At 51.8% G+C, this 21,510-nt stretch overlaps 1 protein-coding gene across 3 annotated transcripts in view; it reads right to left on the bottom strand.

Moving 5' to 3' along the window:
• SORCS2 (sortilin related VPS10 domain containing receptor 2) overlaps nt 1-21,510 on the bottom strand; it is a 506,781-nt gene that overhangs the window by 51,468 nt on the left and 433,803 nt on the right. For all 3 annotated transcript variants that reach the window (XM_059923653.1, XM_059923654.1, XM_059923655.1), the window contains 4 exons: nt 20,268-20,386; nt 17,686-17,775; nt 6,583-6,762; nt 1,658-1,804 (listed from right to left, as the gene is read on the bottom strand). In XM_059923653.1, coding sequence (XP_059779636.1) covers nt 1,658-1,804; nt 6,583-6,762; nt 17,686-17,775; nt 20,268-20,386 — 536 coding nt within the window. The remainder of the gene's footprint in view (nt 1-1,657; nt 1,805-6,582; nt 6,763-17,685; nt 17,776-20,267; nt 20,387-21,510) is intronic.

Below are 21,510 nucleotides of genomic sequence, written 5' to 3'. Positions count from 1 at the left end.
ATAAACCCTCAAGTGTAGCTTGCCCTGTGCAGTTGGAGGCTGCGTGGCTGAGTGGACACAGAGAAGAAACCCAGGAGAAGGGCCACGCTTGCCCACCTGGCATGCCCCCCACCCGCTGCTGCCAGGTCTACACACACAGGGTAACGGGCCTCGGAGCCAAGGCTGCGATTCCTGTCTTTTGTGCCCAGTTGGGTGTCCCGGTACTTGTCCTCTGTCCACTGTGCTCATCGGGCTCTCTGTGTGCCTGCCTGCCGCCACGCACTTACCAGCTGACCCCTACTTTTATTATTTTAAGGCCGGGACATAAATCTTGAAAGGTTATCTCCTTGCTGAGCTGCGTAATTGCAGACAAGAATCTATTCTTAGCGAAAACTTGCTTTGACAGATTAAAATGGCTTAACTTTGTCGATGATGATACAAAAATTAGCCCTTTCACAGCAATTTTTTTCTCAGAAGAGCTTTTACAAGGGGCAGGTGATTAATTCTCCCCCGCTGGTCGACAGGTGTTATTATCCCCTGTTATTAGCGGGAGGGGGGCTTGCGTAGAGGCCGAGCGCAGGCCCCTAGTCGGTGAGGTCAGGGGGCGAGGGACTGACACTGCCCAGGCCGAGGCTCTGCCCAGAGAGCACAGAGCCCCACCCTGGCCCTGGCGGGTGGTCAGTGGCTGTCCAGGCAGGGTGCCTACCATCTTCGGGGGCCCTGCAGAGATCCAGGCAGATCTCGAGAGGGCAGGATTGTTTGCTGTTTTGTGTGCTGATGTATTCCCAACACCCAGAACAGTGCTTTGCACATAGTAGGTCCCCTTACGTGTTTGTTCAATGACTATCCCTGTGAAATAGGCACTGTTATTCTTTCTAGTTAGAGAGGCACGGCAATGGATGGGGGTCCTTGACTGTGAGGGGCTTCCGGTCGAAGCCAGGGGGAAATAGAAATAAGTGTGCCCAGTGAAGCCTTCTCAGTGGAGGGGACATCTAGACAGGGTTTTCAGGTGTCAGTAGGAGTTCACTGAATAAGAAGAAAAGGGCATTCCAGCCCTCTCCACTCCCAAGGCAGTGAAGACACTGGGGCAGCCTATACTCATATTCATGTAGAAAGGCACCCTTGGAATAGCTGGACTGGCTCAGGGCTCATGACATTTGGGCTGTGTCCTGGCTCCCCCTCACTTATCCAGCCCCCCACTTCCACAGAGTGTACTTCCTGGCCCTTGACATTGGCCAACAGGGCTTAACAGATGCAGCACAAGCAGGCTTGCAATGTTTCTGCTCACTCTCTTGCACCTCTGCTATTGCCTGAGAATGTGCCTGGGCTGGTCCCAGAAGAAGGATACTAGATCCCTTCCTAAATTGACCAACCCCCAGGTGCATGAACTAGCCCAGCCTCTCACAGATCTCAAGAAGAGTGATTGCTGTTTGGGGCAGCTTGTTACACAGCACTGTTGCAGCAGGAGCTGACTGATACACTCTCCTCTCTGACTTCCAGTTAACTCTTCTGTAAAGCAAGGAGTTTCATGTGGCCCTCTCCACCACACCCAGAGAAATAGGTGGTTCATGTCTCCCAGATGGCCCTTCTCAGACATCAGCATCTCTGACCCCTGGGTCTTGTGGTAACATCTAGTGCCCACTCTGGGGAAGGTGTATGCAGTGAGCAGGGCACTTACAGGCTTGCAGTTGGTTGGTTTCCCATTCATGTCCGTGCTGGGAGGCCTCAGGTAATCCCAGTCTCGGCCCTTGCTGTAGGTTATAAGCGTCACCACCTTGCCGTCAACTTTTTGGTTCGCCAGAAAGACTCCTTTCACCCCTCGGACCTGGGACAGAAATACAAGAAGGATGGCAAAAGCCTGCCCAGCCCCTTGCTAAGAGCTCTGTGTGCACGGCCTCATTTCACCCCAACAACAGCCCAGAGCTGAAGCTGACTATATACCCTGGAGGCAAGTGGGTCTGTGGGGAAAAGGGACCAGAGACGCTGGCCTGAGCTTTGACTGGGAGCCGGTACTGTCTGACCCCAAATTCCAAGTGCATTTCACAACACTGAGCTGTCCTCCCAGGTCCAGACCCCGGCTGTCGGACGGCGAGCAGAGCCCTGGTCCCGGAGTTGCCTGTGCATTTCGGTCACGCTGTCTTTAGCCGGAGCTCCTGATTCAGAGCTCTAGCCCCTCGCCTCCCTCCCAGTGGACCCACAGGGCCTGGACCCGTGGAGTTGCTCTGGGCTTTCCTCCGGGGACTGCCTCAGCTCAACCCCAAATGCAGATGCCAGACTGTGAGGACAGGGTCCATGCCGGCCCCAGCCTGCCCTGGATGGGGGTCGAAGTTCCCTGTGCCCCCTTTCTCAGGGTTTCTGGAGGGGCCCAGGGCAGTGACCACACACATCCCATAATCGGTTACTGAGTTCGCGCACAAGAAAGGGTCAGATATCAGCAATTCCCAATTGTTCAACCTCCTGGTTCCACAGAAATGAACTTTTTCGGCAAGTTCCTTGGACACGGAAGACTCGGACCCAGTGACCGAGGCCCGCTGGTGTGGCCTGAGTTCCTCGGAGCCCCCGTGTGCCCGAAGCAGCTTTTGCTGCTCTATAAACAGCATGAAGCCAAGGCAGCTGAGGCTGAGTTGTGGGATTTACCTGAAGTTCCATGGCCAAGTGTGATGCTTAGGGTGAGAGTGATAATACACAGTTGTTAAGTGCCTTCTACGTGGTGGGCAAGGGAGCTAATGTGCCACCTCATTAAATTCTCAGGCTCCAGGAGGTTGGTGCTTTCCTAAGCCTCAGCGCCAAGTGCCTGACAGGTGGGGAGCAGGCCAGGGCGGATCCCAGAGGTTCGGACGCACAGTGAACTGTGTATGAGCTTCCTGTGGCTGCTACAACAGGTAACAGACAGAGGGGCTTAAACTACACACGTTGATCATGCTATAGCTCTGGAGGCCGGAAGTCCAACACGGGTCCCACTGGGCTGAAAGCAACTGGAGTCTCCGGGGGAGACGCGTGTCCTTGCCTTTCCCCGTGTCTAGAGGTGCTGGGGTGCTTGGTTTGTGGCCCCTCCTGCTTCTTCAAAGCCAGCGGTGCAGCGTCTCCCTGGCCATTCTTCCATGATTCTGTGTGTTTTTCTGCCCTTCCTTCTGCCCCTCCTTCCACATGTGAGGACCCTAGAGATTGCAGTGGGCCCCGTGGAGAATCCTGGAAAACCTTCCCATCTGCTGATTGCTAACCTCAGTCCCCCTTCGCCTGTGTCTTCTGCTAGGATGCTTCTCTCTGGGTTGGAGACCAGGGTCTGGCCCTCATCTCCACAGACGAGGCTGAGGGGATGGTCCTTCTGGGGGACAGCCCCAGGGGCAGGAGGACCGCAGCCCCTTCTCTCACTCATGGTGACATCACGCTGTCTCTGGCTCACCTGGTGACATCACGCTGTCTCTGGCTCACCTGAGGCCTCACCAGGGGGCGGGCATCTGGCCTGCTCGGTGCTGAGTCTAGATGCCTCCCCTGATGTCCTAGGGGCAGACAGGTTGCCGATTTGCCCAGTGATGGCTTGCTTTATTCGGAAAGCGCTCTTTTATATCCCGACTGGTCTCCATGAAAACACTCAGCAGTAAATAACGTGGACCCTCTCATCCCAGAAGAGGTAGTAACAGGCCGAGTTTCCCTGGGAAGGGTCTGATCAGCTGAGTACTGGCTCCCAGTATTGACGTACCCACTTCACATAACTGCCCTCTTCATGGCTGTGCTCACTTCCTGGGAGCTGCCGTAACAAAGCATCACAAACTGGTGGTGGTGGGGAGGGCTTAAAACAACAGAAATTTGTTCTCTCACAGTCTGGAAGCCAGAGGTCCAAAATCAAGGCGTTGGCAGGGCTGCCCTCCCTCTGAAGTTTCTCAGGGAGGATCCTTCCTCGTGTCTTCCAGCTTCAAGTGGCTCCAGGTGTTCCTGGGCTGTGGCCACATCACCCCGCTCTCTGCTCCATCTTCACGGGACCCTCTTTCCTGTGTGTCTGTGTCTCCTCTTCTGATCCTTATAAGGACACTTGTCATTGGTTTAGGGTCCAGCATGAGCTCATCTCAAGATCCTTCAGTTAATGACAGCTGCAAAGATCCTTTTTCCAAATGAACTCATGGTCACAGGTTCCAGGGATTCGATGCAGCTGTATCTTTTGGGGGCCCCCATGCAGCTCACGACAATAACTGTCTCCCAGCTGTGGCCAAGGCTCCTCAGGGTCAAGCACAAGACTGGAAGACCCCTCAACCCCCTTCCTCACCCAAGCTCCAACACAAAGAGGCCCCCAGAAAAGGGTTGCCGTCTTGTCTGGAACCAGGACCCATCCTGCAGAGGTGAGAGCTCACAGGCCCTTGAAAGCACAGGTCTCTCGGGGCAGTATTTGCCTGTGACGTCTGGGATAAGACATTTTTCCTGGATCTGCCACTGGATGAACGATAACCATGACAGTAATGGAATTGGGGCATGTGTAGAACCTCTAGGCCAGGCCCTTCCCATGCACTATCTCGAATCCACAGAAAAGGCACCTGCAGTGAAAACTGTCGAGAGCTTACTGAGCACTGAGTTGGCACCAGGTGCTGCTGTATGTGTTTAACGGAAACGGAGGCCTCGAATGCACACAGCAACCCTCTGAGGAAGGTACTACTGTCGTCCTCATTTCACAATGGGGACACTGAAGCACAGAGTAGTTAAGTAATGTGCCTAAGGTCACACAGCAAATACGTATCAGAACTGGGATTTGAACCCCAGCAGTGGGGCTCCAGAGTTGTGCTTGTAACCACTACCTGTGATCCTCATGAAGTGGATTTCAGAGAAGCACAGTCACTTGTGAGGGGGCCCAGCTTTGGATCTGGCCACTGTGAACCCCCTCCCATCCCCACGGCCTCTCACTGCCTGGTCTTTGGCGTGAATCACTGTTCCCTGGCTCCTCAGCTGGCTAACTTCTGCTCAGCCTCAATTCGGTCTGCACCCCTTCCTCCAGGAAGTACTCCCTGACTTCCACCCTGGGCTGGCCGACTGCCCCTCATGGTGTCTTCTAGAGGCTGACACACCAGGTGGGAACCACTGTTGGGAACTGGTCTTCCTGTAGAGTCCGGAGCCCTGTGAGAGGTGGTCTACTCCTCCCTGTGTCCCGGGGGTAGGGCCTGGAGCCTGGCGTGCAGTACAGGAGCTACATATACCCGCAGTGGGCCGTGGACGCACCTGCCTGAGGTGCCCTCCTTACGTGTCGGTTACACGCCTGTCCCGTGTGTAACTTTCAGCAAGCGGCAGTGAGCCACAGGCTGTCCAGCTCGGGAAGTAAACCCTGACAAATGGGTCCTCATTGTAAACAAATGATTACATTCATTACTTCCTTGGTTCTGCTCAGCTGTTGACAACTCAGAGGAAGGCTGCAGCCCTGGCTCTGTCCAGGAGGACGCCTCCCACCCGGATTGACCCGCACTGGTGCCCAAGGCTCGGCTCGCCACCCACGGGACACCCTCCCCAGCCCCGCAGGGACAGCAGAGCCTGGCAGGACCGCCACCAGCGTTTACTACGAGAACGCATGGCCCCTGCAGGCGAGCCCACTGGCTGGGGGCTCCCCGAGGGCAGTGATGAGGGAGGAATTTAAGGGTGAATGGCCTACCGAGGAAGTGCTGGCCAGGAGGATGGATGGAGCTTGGACCGACAGACCTGGGCTGCTTCTGGTTTTTCGCTGACTTCTGGTCTACCTGGGCAGGTGGCTTGCCCTGTCTGAGCCTCAGGTTCCTTACCTGTAAAGCGGCTGAGGGACCCCCTCCCTGGCTCTGGTGTGGACAAGAACAGAGGAGGTGACCGTGAAAGGCCAGGTCCAGGCTGGGCCCACGGTGGGTGGGGGATTGACATTTGCGGAATCCAAGTACAGGATGGTGCCGTGGGTGTTTTCTCGGGGGAGGGAGCCCGGCGTGGGAGCCAGAAGCCCCAGTTCAGAGCCTCTGATCTGCCCCTCGGTGTCACGTGCCAAGAGCAAGTGGCTTACATGGGACACAGATGGGGGCGGGACCCCAGGGAGGGCACAGGTAGGTCTGAGGGCTACAGGCGGGGAGAGAGGAGCTGCAGGGCCAAGGGAGGGACAGAGGGAGCGAGAGACAGCCAGACGGACATGGGATACACAGAGGGGAGGGACGAGGAGACCAGGGCTGGGGCCAGGGAGGCCACGAGACCAGAGATGGACAGAGGAGGGTCCCAGCTTCTGTCACCTGCCTGTTTCATGCAGTGGCGTTCAGGGCAGGAACGGCTTTACAGATAACAGATGGTGATCGAGTCAATGATGGGGACCACTAACCTGAACCCCAACTCAGCAGAATGTTATCCCCCCCAAATTCCATTCTTCTCATTAGCAGACCTGTATCACAAGGTACTCCATTACTGTTACTTGAATTTCATCAAAAAGAGCAAGTTTTCTCTCTTGTTCTAAAAGTACCTGCGTAGTACCCTTTTGACCGGCAAAGCCTAAAATATTTGGCCCTTGACAGAATTTTGGCAGGTCCCTGGGTTGGAGCAGTGGAGATGGCGGGGGGTGGGGGGGGGAAGCCGGGACAGGGGTGCCACCTGGCCCACCACAGCCCACACTGAGGGTCCCACCTCGAGGATGTCGATGACCACGCTCTCCTCCGCCTGCCGCGAGCTGCGCACGTCCCCCAGCACCAGCGAGTAGCGCACGCCGCGCGGGTCCGACTGGTAGAGGTTGTAGGTGTCGGTCTGGTACCACTCCTGCACGGCCACGAACACCTGGCTCTCGTCTGTGCTGATGACCTGCAGATCCTGGGGACGGCGGGGGAGCCGGGGTCAGAGGCGGGCTGGGGGCCCACGCGGGAGAGGGAAGCTGGCCTGGGGGGAGGGGGAACGGGGGGAGGGGGGAGCAGGCCTCGGGGGCGGGGCAGGCCTCAGCCCTGGCGGGAGTGGGGGGCTTGGCCACAGCCCTCTTGGAGTCAGGCTGATCTAGATTATCATCCTGGCTCTGCCCTCTCGGCTCTATGACCTTGGCCAAGTCCCTTTACCTCCCTGCGCCTCCATTTTCCCACCTCTGAAATGGGGATGACGTTCCCGCCCTCTATACTGGGTGGGGCGCAGTGACACTCCTCCCATCTGTCCCTGCAGCGAGGAGGGGGAGCTTTCCTCCACGCACCCCCAGACCGTCAGGATGCACCCCAGACCATCACCTCTGGGAGGCGGGGATGCGGCTCCTCCCGGGCCCCTCCCCCATCCCATCCTGAGGTTCAGGCAGGTCATCTGTCCGTTCATTCATTCAACACGTATTCATTAAGCGCCTACTGTGTGCCAGGCACTGTTCTAGGCCCTGGGCTACACCAGGGGGTCACACTGGCCTCTGCCCTCTGGGAACGTACACTGGCGGGAGGGATGGATTAATTCACTCCAGCCTCACGCCCGGGACCGCATCACCGGCCTGCTACGGGAGCTGCCCTTTGCCCACAGCTCCTCCTGGCCAGGCCACGCTCACCCTTGGCCCCCGCCAGGCACACAGCCAACAAGGCCCCCTCCTCCAGGGCAGCGGGGTGCCCAGGGCCTTCTGGGAGCCGAGGGCAGGCAGCTGGCCAGTAGGCAGGCGGGGGGGCTGCCCTGAGCAGGGGAGCAGCCAAGGCCAAGGCCCAGAGCCTGGGTTCCACCTGGAGCAGGAGGCCAGACACCTCCCGAGGGGGCCGGGCAGCCGTCTGGGGCTTCAGCGCCAGATTTTACAATTCAGAATTTAAAAAAGCAAAACAAAACAACCAACTGAATAAAAAGGAAGACGAAGAAACCCAGGGCTAACCTTAGTTTCTTGTTTTTCTTTTCATTCCCAGCCAGCGCCAACTACTGCACGGGAGGCACGTGCAAAGGCATCTGAACAGGCCCATTTCAAAGCCATAAGGAGCTCTTTTTCTGCAGCCTCTACCGTTTGCCTTCTATCACTCCGAGACTTTTATTGCCCCTCTGGCAGTAGAGCTGCCAAGATCCAGGAGCTGAAGACGGGTGGTGGGGGGGAGGGGGCTGGTTACAACCCTCCGTCCCGCCCACTGCGGGTGGTGCAGTTTGGGGGTACGCTTCCTTTTGCGTTTCTCACCTGATGTTAGGGCACAGCGACAGGAAATGTTTCTCTTTCTCTAATAGCAGATCGGGTCCCTATTCTGTCCAGCCGAGCAAGACCTTCAATTGACAGAAGAAGAGGCCGCCTGGGCAGGGCACAGGCTGGTGAAGGCCCCGTCCCCTCCTGCCTGCGCCCCCCCCCATCTGTGAAATGGGACAGTAGGGTGGTGGGGCGTCTGAGGGATGCCTGTGAAACCTGGGAAGTGAGGTCATCTCTGCTCCTCTCGCCCACCTCCCCTCCTATTTCTCCATGCTCGGCCACGGGCCAGGCTGCACTGTGTCCTTTGGGGTACTCGTCATTCTGCGGCCTCAGCAGGAAAAAGCCTTCCATCAGCCCGAGTTTCTGAGCTCACGCAGTGCCCGGCATTAATCACACGAGAAGCAATCAGTATTTATTGTTATTGCATTAATTCCGACTTTGCCTTCCCCGCACCTGGGTAAATGTTTACTATCATCTGGGAAACAAAGAAAAATGTGTAAAGGAGCAAAAGTTTCCTGTAGTGCTACTCCTAGAGAGACCTGATATTAACATTTAAAAATGTTTACTTCTGGGCTTTTTCCCAAGTGGGATTCATATACTTTTTCATGTATGGTTTGCACCTTGCTCTTTCACATTATATGGGGAGCATTTTCCTCTGTCATTAACATTATTTATAAACACCACTTTTAGTGACTGCATGGTATTCCCTTTTGTGGATGTACCGTATTTCATTGAATATTTCCCCACTGGTGAGCTTTTAGCATCTCCAACATTATGTGCAAGACAGTCATAAACATTCCCAGACATAGATCTCTGCATCTCTGTATTTCTTCAACATAAATCTAAGAAGGGAAATTGCTGCATCGGAGAGTAGGAACATTTTTAAAGCTCTTGTTACATGTTGTTCAATCATCGTCCTGAGAGTATACGTTCCTTCCCCACCAGCAGGGCTAGAGGGCACTTCATGCATTGAAACAGTCTTTTTAAAATCTTTGCTGATTAGAAAGTGATAAATAATATGCAATTTTTCCTTAAATTTGCCTTTACATTATTCTTTCTTTAAAAAGTTAGAAGCAGAGACATTTGTTGACTCCATTTCTAAACAAAAGACATTAAAAAAATTACACATATGTATATGTGTTTGCATGTATATATAGCTATATGCCCTAGAGAAATATGTGGAAAGAAACACCAGAGTTGCCAATGTTTGTTATCAGGTAGAATTAGGTTTGATTGTAAGTAATAGAAACTGGAAAAAAAAGTGACTCAAATGAGATAGAAACTCATTTCTCACGAATGTAAAAGAAGTCCAGAGATAGACATTCCAGGATGGAAGCTGGAATCACCAGGGACAGAGGCTCCTTCTGGGTCACCATTCTACTGTCCCATGATATGGCCCTTGTCCTCATGGTTCAAGATGATTGCTAGAGCTCCAGCCATCTTGTCAACATGCAAGGCAACAGGAGGGAGGGAGGAAAGAGGGAGAGAAAGGCTTGCCTTTAAAGGAGGGCTTTGAGAAGTCTCCCAGATGTGACAATTCCACTTAATCTCACTGGCCAGATTCTAGAAACAACCACATGTAGCTGCAAGGGAAGCTGGGAAATATAGTCCTAGCTGGGAAGCAATGTACCAGCTAAAATTTGGGGTTTGTTAAGCTAAGATGAAGAAGAAGAACGAACATTAAGATGTCTCTAAGAGTTCCTACAACAGTTACTCTGAGGAATGAAGAAGTGAGATTGTCACGGAAAGGAGGAATGCAGAGGTAAGCGGGTAGAAATGGTATATATTTGCACTATTCCATCAGTTGTAGTGAAAACATTTTAAAGAAGTAACTTTGGAAAGTTTAAAAACATTTTTAACAAGCATGATATGGGAAACTTCCCCATAGATTTTTACATAAAATCCAAGGAACAGCCGAATGAACGAACACCTTCACCAAATTCTTTCAGCACTTTGAATATAGCAACTCACTGCCTTCTGGCCTCCAAGGTTTCTGATGAGACATCTGCTTATAATCTTCCTGATGATCCCTTGTATGTGACAAGCGGCTTCTTTTGCTGCTTTCAAGATTCTTTCTTTGTCTTTCTACAGTTTGATTATAATGTGTCTTGGTGTGGAACTCTTAGTGTTTATACTACTTGGAGCTCACCAAGCTTTTAAAGACATTTACAGTCACGTCTTTCATCAATTTTAAGGAAGTTTTGGGCCACTATTTTTCCAAATAATTTTTCTGCCCCTTTCTCTCTCTCCTCTCCTTCTGGGACACGCATTATGGAATGCGTGTATTGGTCCACTTGATGGTGTCCCACAGGTCTCTTAGATGGTGTTCACTTTTCTTCAGTCTTTTTTCTTTCTGTTCCTCAGATTTTATCATGTCAGTTGTCCTATCTTCAGGTTCTCTGATTCTTTCTTCTGTCTGCTCAAGTCTGTTTTTGAATCTCTCTTTTGAGTTTCCATTTCAATTATTGTTCCTTTTAGCTCCAGCATTTCTTTTTGGCTCCATTTATGTGTTCTATCTATTTTTTTGGTACAGGCATACCTTGGAGATACTGTGGGTTCAGTTCCAGACCACCACAATAAAGCAAATATCACAATAAAGTGAGTCACACGGATTTTTTGGTTTCTCAGTGTATATCAAAGTGATGTTTACACTACACTGTAGTCGATTAAGTGTACAATGGCATTACGTCTTACGAAATGTACATACCTTAGTTAAAAAGTACTTTATTGCTAAAAAATGCTAACCATCATCTGAGCCTTCAGTGAGTCATAATTTTTTGCTGGTGGGGGGTCTTGCCTCTCGATGTTGATGGCTGCCCACTGATCAGGGTGGTGGTTGCTGAAGGTTGGGGTGCCTGTGGGAATTTCTTTAAAGAAGACAACGATGAAGTTTGCCGCATCAAATGACTGTTCCTTTTATGAACACTTTCTCTGTAGCAGCAATGCTGTTTGATAGAGTTTTATCCACAGTAGAACTTCCTTCAAAATTAGAGTCAGTCCTCTCAAACCCTGCCACTGCTTTACCAGCTAAGTTTAGGTAATATTCTAAATCCTTTGCTGTCATTTCAGGAATCTTCACAGAATCTTCACCAGGACTAGATTCCATCTCAAGAAACCACTTTCTTTGCTCATCCCTAAGTAGCACCTCCTCATTCCTTAAAGTTTTCTCATGAGGTTGCAGCAATTCAGTCCCATCTTCAGGCTCCACTTCCAATTCTAGTTCTCTTGCTGTTTCCACCACATCTGCAGTGACTTTCTCCATGAAGTCTTGAGCCCCTCAAAGCCATCCATAAGGGTTGGAATCAACTTCTTCCAAACTCCTGTTGATATTGATACTTTGACCTCTTCCCAAGAATCACAAATGTTCTTAAGGGCATTTAGGATGGTGTATCCTTTCCAGAAGGTTTTCAATTGACTGCTCAAATCCATCAGAGGAATCACTGTCTATAGCAGCTATAGCCTTATGAAATGCATATATTAAATCATAAGACTTGAAAGTCAAAATTACCCCTTGATCCATGGGCTGCAGAATGGATATTGTGTTAGCAGACATGAAAACAACATTAATCTCATTGTATGTCTCCATTAGAGTTCTTGGGTGGCCAGGTGCATTGTCAAATGAGCAGTAATATTTTGAAAGGAATCTTTTTCTGAGCAGCAGGTCTCAACAGTGGGCCTAAAATATGCAGTAAACCATGTTGTAAACAGATGTGCTGTCATTCAGGCTTTGTTCCATTTACAGAACACAGGCAGCGTAGCTTTAGCATAATTCTTAAGAGCTATAAGATTTTGGGCATGGTAAATGAGTACTGGCTTCAACTTAAAGCCACCAGCTGCGTTAGCCCTTAACAAGAGAGTCAGCCTGGCCTTTGAAGCTTTGGATCCAGGCACTGACTTCGCCTCTCTATCTATGAAAGTCCTAGATGGTATCTTCTTCCAGTGGAAGGTTTTTGTTTACATTGAAAATCTGTTGTTTAGTGTAGCCACCTTCATTAATGATCTTAGCTGGATCTTTTGGATAACTTGTGGGAGCTTCTACATCAGCACTTGCTGCTTCACCTTGCACTTTGATGTCATGGAGGTTGCTTCTTTCCTTAAACCTTGTGAACCGACCCCTGCTGGCTTCAAACTTTCTTCTGAAGCTTCCTCACCTCTCAGCCTTCATAGAATTGAAGAGAGTTACAGCCTGGCTCTGATTAGGCTTTGGTTTAAGGGAACGTTGTGGCTGACTTGATCTTCTATCCAGATGACTCAGACTTTCTCCGTATAAGCAATAAGTCTGTTTTGCTTTCTAATCATTCATGTTTTCATTGGAGTAGCACTTTTAATTTCTTTCAAGAACTTTTCCTTTGCATTCACAACCTGGCTGTTTGGTGCAAGAGGTCTAGCTTTTGGCCTGTCTTGGCTTTCAACATGCCTTCCTCACTAAGCATAATTATTTCTAGGTTTTAATACAAAGTGAAGGAAGTGTGAATTTTCCTTCCACTGGGACACTCAGAGGCCATTGTAAGGGTATTAACTGGCTTAATTTCAATGTTGCTGTGTCTCAGGGAATAAGGAGGTCCAAGGAGAGGGAGAGAGATGAGGCAATGGTCGGTTGGAGGAGCAGTCAGAACACACACGACATTTATCAATTAAGTTGGCCCCAAACAATTATAGTAGTAACTTCAAAGATCACTGAACAGAGTTCACCATAACAAATATGGTAATAATGAAAAATCTGAAATATTGTGAGATTTACCAAATGTGACACAAAGACACAAAGTGAGCAAATGCTGTTGGGAAAATGGCACCAATAGACTTGCTCCATGCAGGGCTAGGGTTGCCATAAACTTATAATTTGTAAAAAAAAAAAAACAAAAAAAAAACCCACAACATCTGCAAGGCACAATAAAGTGAGGTATGCCTATATTTCTAATTTATTTGTACTTTGTTTTCTTGACTTTCTCCACATTTCCTTTAGTTCTTTGAGCACCTTGAAGACAGTTGTATTAAAGTCTTTGTCTAGTAGATCTGCCATCTGGTCTTTCTCAGAGACAACTTCTGTTGGTATCTTCCTCTTTGAATGGATTGTACTTTCTTTGTTTGCCTTGTGGTTTCTTTGTTATTGAAAACTGGATGTTGGAATCTAATATTGTGGTAACTCTGGAAATCAGATTCTCTCCCTTCCTCAGGGTTTGCTGGTTTTTTAAATTTTTTACTTAGATTTTATTGCTGCAGGCTATCTGCGTGTCAGGGATCAGCCTGAGGTGTAAACTGAAGTTCTCCTCAGGTCTTTTCTGAGCCTGAGCTTTTTCCTGGGCATGCTTGGTGACTTTCTAAATTCCTCCATATGTGTGGTTGCTTTTGAATGTCCTAGTCCTTAAATGTTGGCTCCCGAAAGGGAAAAGAAGGAAAATAAAGGTGGGGTGGCAGTGGAAACAGGTTCTGGCTGTAACTGAGCAGGACCTTGTGGGGACTTCCCAGGACAGACCCCTCCTCCATGTGCTCTGCTTTAGCTCCTCTCTAAAGGACATAGATAATAGTATCTGATACACATTTTCTGAATTGTTTTGCAGATGCTAATACCACCACCAAATGGGAGAAGTTAACTACTTGATCATGAGCATGTAGCCCCAGAACTACTGGTGCCCAAGGATTGATAATGTCAACCCCTATGACCCTGCCCTCTTACCTCACCATCAACCAATCAGAGAATTGCACATGAGCTGATCACATACCCTGGGATGCCCCTCTCTCACCTTGCCTTTAAAAATGTTTTGCTGAAACCTGTTCGGGTATTTTGAGCACTAGCTGCCTGGACTCCTTGCTTGGTGCCCTGCAATAAACACCGCACTTTCCATCACCACAACCCGGTGTCAGTGGGTTGGCTTTGCTGCGCGTGGGCGAGTGGACCCAAGCTTGGCTTGGTAACATGGCCCTTTAAATCCCTTGGAAGCTGCTTCAGCTGGTGGTGGCTGCAATAATAGCTGTGGGCCTGGGTGTCTGCATGCATGATAAGAAACACCAATCAACAATCAGAGCACAGACTCCCAATATTGGGGGGCAAGGTCCAATATTTAAGGACAAGGTCCTATGCCCACCCTGGCTCCGGCAAGCTGTGTGTCTGCTGCTCTAGGAATATGTACACAGCTGCTGGCCACGCGGCTGGGGGGCAGGAGTGGGAGATGGGGAGCTGCTTCCTTGGGAAGAGCTAAAACTGTGGATATTAACCTTGATTTATGGTGCAAGCCCTCCCCTGGAAGCTGCAAGCCTTTGAATAGACTCCGGAGTTCCAAAACAATTACATCAGGCAGATTCGGCCAGTGGATTGTTGTCTAAGTGAGAAGACAGACTCCTGTGCTTTCCACTCGACCCTCTTCCCTGACGTCACTTCCTCCTTTATTCTTACGCTTTATGGGTTTTATTTTATTTTATGTAAACAAATTACAGATAAAAGACTATTTACTTTATGCTTATGAAAGTTTTTATATAATCAATAGTTACTTGGATTTTTCCCCTCTTTTGTCTGTTTATAGCCTTTGCCTATTTTTTTTTTTCTGTTAGGGAACATGAGTAATTTTTTTTTTTTAATCTCTACAAGTAAACAATTTAAGCACAAAGCATGCTGGTAAATATAATAAAAACTGTTTACCCATTACAGGTTTCAGAGACAGGTGAATTAAAACAGCAGAATGGTACCTTTTATACCTTTTTAAGTACAAGGAAAATAGAATTGATACAACACAAAATTTGGCAAAGCTGTGTTGAAACTGGTCTATTCTAACTTTGCTGGTGGAACCCTTTTAGAAAGCAACTAAGCTCCACAAAGATTTATATCCTTTGTCCAGAAGTTTTTCTTAGACTGACTTGAGAAAATAAAAAAGGAAATACCTGTGGGCACAGATATATTCATGGCAGCACTGTTTATAATTATGAAATATGGAAACAACCCAAATGTCTAAACAACAGGAGTCTGGCTTAGCTGAACAAGGTATGGTCTCCTGAGTTGAAAGTTTCGCAGCCGTTTAAGGTGGATATCATGTGTCATGTGGGAAAAATTCTCCTGAGACATGTCATGTGAAAGCCAGGCTGTAGACAGAGTGCCTGCAATGATACAGCTTACAGCAGTGTCGCCTTGGCTTGGGGCCCAGGACCGAGGGAAACCATACAGGGCTCGGGAGGGAGGGAGGGAGGGAGTGGGGGGAGGGAGGGAGGGAGGCTGTGGTGAGCTCCCCTCTGCTCTGATTTCTATTGTTTCCATGATGTTACTTGGGCAATTAAAGAAAAAAAAAAAAAAAGATGGGGGTGGTTTGCGGGGGAGGAAACAGGCAGGAGTTACAAATTCACCGTATAACAACAAAATCTGATTAGGAAATTCAATTAGCTAGCTCTCCGTTGTTGGTGGGAACACGGGTCTGGGTCTGGCTGCTCTCCTGAATTTGGTGGAGAGGAAGCAGGCAGCTCTCTGGACGGGCAAGGTGCTCAGCAAAGATCAAATGTGGTCTTGAGGACCCTGCAGGGCTCGGGGTGGGGGCGGGTGATCCCTGAGAGCAGCCTGACTTGTGCGTGGTCCTCCACTGCCTGCCGCTGGGCCCTGGGCAGGACCCCCGCGTGAGGACACGTAGTGCCAATGCAAATGCCACCGATATAAGTGGGTTCCTGGCCATCCCTTGAAACTGGATGACAGGAGGGGCATGTCTGCGTCTGGTTTCTGTCACCACTTACGATGCGGGGGCAGTACCTAGCATCACAGCCTCACGACTCTTTTCAATGACCCCTGATTTCCGCAGACACAGGAAGCTGGCAGGTAGCACGTGCTGTCAGGGGCCTGCAGCGGGACTCGCAGGGGTGCTTCCTGCAAACCCCCCCAACACAGAGACCAAGAAACACTCACTGCCGTCTCAGCCACGGGCCAGGGAGGTGCAGCCAGGGCTCAAGGTCACAGAGGTCATGACTTGGGGCTGCAGTCTCCTCAGAAGACCCTCAGAGATGGCCTGGCCGCTGGTCCAGCCTCCCCCATCCCAGGAAAGGGGCAGCATCTGCCCAGGTCCCAGTGCCAGAGGGGAGCAGGGAGAGACCCAGGGGACCACTCAACCCGCCCCCCCCAACACCAGGACAAAGGACGCTGCTGCTGCTGCAGCCCCCAGTGGCGGAGGAACAGCCTCTCAGAAGCTGAAAGGCCCCCCCACCCCCCAGAGATGCCAAAGGCATTTGCCATAAATGAAACCATTAGCTTTTCATTTATTTACTCGGACAACACTGGAGGGACTTTATTAAGCTTCCTTCTTTTCTTTCTTTTTCCTTTCCATTTTTTCCCCCTCTTCCTTTTCTTTTTCTAAAGAGATGCTTTTAAAAGGTTTTAAAAGTCTCAGGAACTTTTCCCATTTCTGGCTCAGGAGGGGTCTGTGATGTCCCGAGCAGCAGCTCCAGCATTCAAGGCCTTTCCAGCAAGCCACAGCCCCCGGGCCTGCAGGGGCCAAGGCATCACCTCCTCTCCACCCTCCAGCCAGGTCTCTCCTGCCCCAGGGCCTTTGCACCTGCACTGTCCTACACCTGAACAGCTTTCCGCCAACCTCCGGGCTTCAGATGAAACATCCCCTTTAGGGAAGCTTCCCCCACCCTCCATCACTCTCTGCCTTGGCCTCTCATTTCCTTCGCAGTACAAATCACAGCTTGCAATTATTTTACACATTTGTCTGTCTGCTTGACTTTCTGCCTGTTTCCTCTGAAAACCCAGCCAGGGCAGGAAACCGGGGTGTCTGACTACAGCTGTAGAGTCTGTTCCTAGCTTACATTTCATGCTCGATAAGTATGTGGGGGAGAAGGGCTGCTTCAATCTGCGCTTCTGAATTATGTACATGGGATGGAGACCGTCCTCTGGAGGGAGATGTGGCAGAAGGCTGGTCTCAGACTCGCCTGGACCTCGGACCTCGGTTTGAAACCTGCTTTGGTTTCTTACAAGCTGTGTGACCTCAGACGGGATATTCAGCCTCTCGGAACATCAATCACCTCCTTTGTAAAGTTGGAGTAAAATATCAGTAGGGAGGGGGCTGTGGAGTTCACCCTGAGGCAGGGCAGGGGCAGGGTCTGGACAGCCTCCACGTCCCCCTTCTTTGCCTGCCAGGCAAGGGGAAGGAAGTAGCATTAATTGAACACCTACTATCTACCAGGCACTATGCTAGGCAGTTGGAATGCAGAGGTGAATAAAACAGAAACTGCCCCCCAGCCCTGGAAACTCTAGTTGAAAGCAGGCGATGGACACACGGGGTTCCCAGCACCCTGAGTGTCAGGAAGGAGAAGGGTGCAGTGTGAGCAGGAAACCGAGGCCTGGACCAGCCTGGAGGGTCGGTGGGAAGAGACATTTGCCTGAAACATCACATGTGCAGGAGTCTGGGGAAAAGAAAGACCAGGCAGAGGGAAGAACATGGCAGAGGCGCTAAGACAGAATGAAGCTGGGCACATATGAGGATGGAGTGGAGGGGGAGGGGGCAGTAGCTGGAGGGGAAGGGGGGCGTAGCTTGCTCTTATCTATCCTGACCTGGCCACCACCAAGCACAGGTGCAAAAGCCCTGCAGCCCCACGAGTCAGGGCAGGCTCAGCACCCAGCTCAGGGCCCGGTGGAACGGGGAACCCACTCGTACCTTTGGCAACGCATACTTCGGCAGCTTCATCAGGACAAATTCATTGCGACGATAAGAGATGTAGTATTTGGTCTGGTTTGTTGAGGTTGCCTAACAGGAGGGGAAAAACAAGTTTGTAAGGGACTAGGCTTCTTGTCAAGCCAAATCCTGGTGCAAATGTCCTTTTACTTTGCTTATACATGCTCTGCCTGAAATGGGCAGACTCCTATTCATCCCTCAGAGCCCCACACCAAATGCCCCACCACTGGGAAGTCTTCCTCCACCTCCCTCAGTTAGAACTAACCTCCTTCCCCATGCTCTCTCAGCACCTGGCTTCCCTACATCTGAGTTACAGACAAAGTGAAGAAAATTCTGTTCCCCAGAACTCCTCTTAGGGAGAGTACTTGGTGAGCCACTGAGTGGAGGAAGAGGCAGGCCAAAGGTAAGCTCAAGCCACAAAAGATGACCACCAGACCACGAGGCGAGAAACAGAACGAGAGGCAACACTCCTGAGACTGTCATGTGGCCAGCACTGTCCCAAACATCTCATCAGTATCAAACCCAACAACTCCACGACCTGTGATCATTTCCATTTTAAAGATGAGAAAAGTGAGGCCCAGAGATGGAGTAACTTGTCTCCAACGGGATATAATAGAAGACCCAGGAAAAGAGCAGCATTTGCTTCTTTGGGGAAGGGGCAAGGAGGAGGGGGTGAGAAGGGAAGAGGAGGAGCAAGGGGGCAAACGGGTGATGGGAGAGGGAGTGGACCAGGAGCTGGACAGAGCACAGTGGCCCCTGACCTCTGGCCCCGGCTGGGCATGCACCGTGGGCTGGGCCTGCCCTCGTCGGACACAGACAGGGTCACCAGTGGCAAACCAGGCCTCTGCGACAAAGCTGAGAGCCAGCCGTGATCACATCTGAACCCAGACCAGCCAGTGATGACCTCGCGCCATCCAGGCTGAGTGCGCGGGGCGGCTCCTTCACCATCACGGCTCGGCCTCCTGAGCCCCCTCCTTCCAGACCAGATCACCGAGCAAGCCAGTTACAGCGTGGCCCCACCTCCAGACAGCACCCGATCCGGCATCTTCCATCCTCCCCGAGCCCCCTCCCATGGCCCACCCTCGGCCAGGCCTTCCCAGCACCTCTAACTGAGTCCCCCACCCCATCCCGGGGCCCCGTGGTGCATGGTGCCTACTGCTGCACGAGGACCAGCCCAACCTGCCCAGCCACAGCTGTGCCCCCGGGGTCTCAGGCTTGGGGCGCTGGCAGACCAGACAATCACAACATTTAGAAAACACTCAACATGAGATATGGTTGCCCAAGAAGCCAATGCTGTCATTGCTCCAACCCTTGGTAGATATTTGCAGAAACACAGTGGGAGGTGCTGGGAAGACAGTGGTGCTGAGAACAGACCCGGAGCCCCTGCCCGCACCGGACTACAGGGTCTACGGTAAACAATAAAGGACGACAGTGTGGCCTGGCTGTGACGGAGGAAGGCACAGAGCTGGGGGTGCTCCGAAGAGGCAACCTGTGGGCCTGAAGTAGAGTGGAAGTCAGGGAAGGCTTCCTGGAGGAGGTGGTGCACGACAGTGTTGGAGAAGGTGGTGAAGGGGGCGCGAGCGGTCCACGCCCAGGGAACAGCGCATGCAAACACACAGAAGGGATGGGAAGCCGTGGGGCTGGGCGTCAGCAGAGGGTGAAGGAGAATGGGGGCGGGGCTGGGAGTCAGGGGCGGGGCTGGGAATCAGGGCCAGTGGTGGCAGGAGCCTCTTGCCTGGCCTGCTCTAATGGGGACCGTGACGCACCCTGCCAGTTCCAGCCCCCAAATCCACAGGAGGCCCTGGTACACTCTGCGTGTGGAGAAGGGCACCTGGGGTGATGAAACGTCCCTGAGACGGGGGAGCCTTCAGGGGAGAGAACACCAGCGGCTGCCCCTAAGGGGCCATCTCCATAGGAGCCTTTGGATTTGTCTCATGGGGTCCTAGAGGGCGGAGCAGGGGTCACTGGATGAGAGTAGAGGAAACACTTCGTCTCAGTGCTGGAGTGACATTTCCAAAGATTTGAGCTATCCAGGAGAGGGGTAGGCTGTTTTGGAAGGAGTGAGCTCCTCGTCGGTGGAAGTAATCAAGAAGTGGTATGACCAGTTGCTTCCTGGAGTGTCTGAACCGTCAGACCACATGGTGGTCCCAACTGTGATGTGAGTACCTGTGTGTACAGGCAGCAGGGCTTGGTCCCTGGGCTCTGGACAGCTGATGCCTGGCAGCCAAGAGAAATGACCAGAGACCACAGCTCTGAATATCATTTCACAGTCACCGGAACCAGATGGAACAAAACGGGTTTGGGCTTGGGGGCCCTGGGCTGTGGGAAGTTCCTAGTGGGCAGAAGGGAGAAGGAGCAGGTGGCATCCCTGTGTTTTGGCCTTACGGGGTTTGGGGGGTGCCTTCCACCACCGTCACAGGGGCAGGGGAAACTGAAGTAAGTAGCACTTGAAAGTAAAATAGCCATTTTATTGCTTCCTGTTTGAGTGATTCCATTTTCCCCCGAGTGGCTTATATCCCACATCACCTATTGCCGATTTCCAAGAGCCCCAGCAGGAACCTCACCTTAACGAAGATGTAATCGTCCTGCACGGTCAGGGAACTGTGGTCAATGGGGCCTGCGAACGGCACTGTCAGTGTCTTATCGGAGCAATTGTGGATCTGGCAGGTGACGTACCGAAAACCTGCAGGAGATAAGAGCCAGCCACGCGGTGCATGAAATCTCAAAGACTCAGACTCTAGCTGAAGGAGTCAGACACAGCCTCAGACATGCTTAAGTGCTGAACTTTTTTTGGCTCGGTCTGCGTTCCGATACCCCTGCCGCCGGTTTTGTTTGTGGGTCTGAATTTTAAACGGTGTGCCCTGTGATTACACCTGCTGCTGAGCGGGGGCAGCTCTGTGCCAGGCGCGCTACTGCGAGGAGTTCTTTTAATGCTCAGGACCATGCAACGATGGTCCCATCTTCCAGATGTGGAAATTGCGGCTGAGCAAGGTTAGGAGACTTGTCTACCTCAGGGCCACCCGGACTGCCTCCAGCTTTTCCTAGAGGAAGTTTCACTGGAACACAGCAGTGCCTGCTCGGTTACGCGTCACCCGTGGCGCCTTCGCCATACAATGGCGCCGCCGGCAGCAGAGACCACACGGCCAGCCGAGCTAAACCGTTTACTAGCTGGCCTTGACGGGAAGCGTTTGCTGACCCCAGGGGGAGGTCGTGCAGAGGAGCACTGCCGTGTGAGTGCAGGACTTGATCCACATTCCGTCCCATGCGCCCTCTGCCCCTGGCTTCGGGTTAGGGTTGGGGTTACGCACGGCACCTGCACGCCCGTGGCCACCTGTATCCTCTGTCTGGGAGAGGGACCTCGGAGCAATCCGGAGAGATGGTGGGCAGGAGAACCCCCACACACACATCTCCCCCCCGACACACATCTCCCCCCCACACACATCTCCCACCCACCAGCCTTCCCTGGGCAAGCTGGGTGCATGTGGTCACCCAGGGAAGGGACAGTGCAGGGCCGTGGCTGGCATCTATGGCACCCATCACGACTCGGGACCCCTCCCACCCTCCTGGAGTCTCTCCAACTTAAACGGGTGGGTGTGGGTAGGACTCAGGGGTTCTTTCCCCCTTAACTTTAGACAAACACTTTCATCCTTTTAGAAATATCTACGATCAAGCAAGTTGAACCCCTGTTTGGCCAGGCAGCTGCTGCTCTTACGTCATGCCCTCTGTTTCCCGGGTTGGGGGCCCCAGCGGAGTTGCGCAGAGGCCTGGAGCCTGTGCCCCGGGGGAGCTCGTCTCTACCGCTTTCGG

Source organism: Balaenoptera ricei, chromosome 5 (genome assembly GCF_028023285.1).
Source record: "Balaenoptera ricei isolate mBalRic1 chromosome 5, mBalRic1.hap2, whole genome shotgun sequence".
NCBI classification, from domain to species: Eukaryota; Metazoa; Chordata; class Mammalia; order Artiodactyla; family Balaenopteridae; genus Balaenoptera; species Balaenoptera ricei.
The sequence above is the reverse complement of the archived record's forward strand: the minus strand, read 5'-3'. Positions and strand labels throughout refer to the sequence as shown.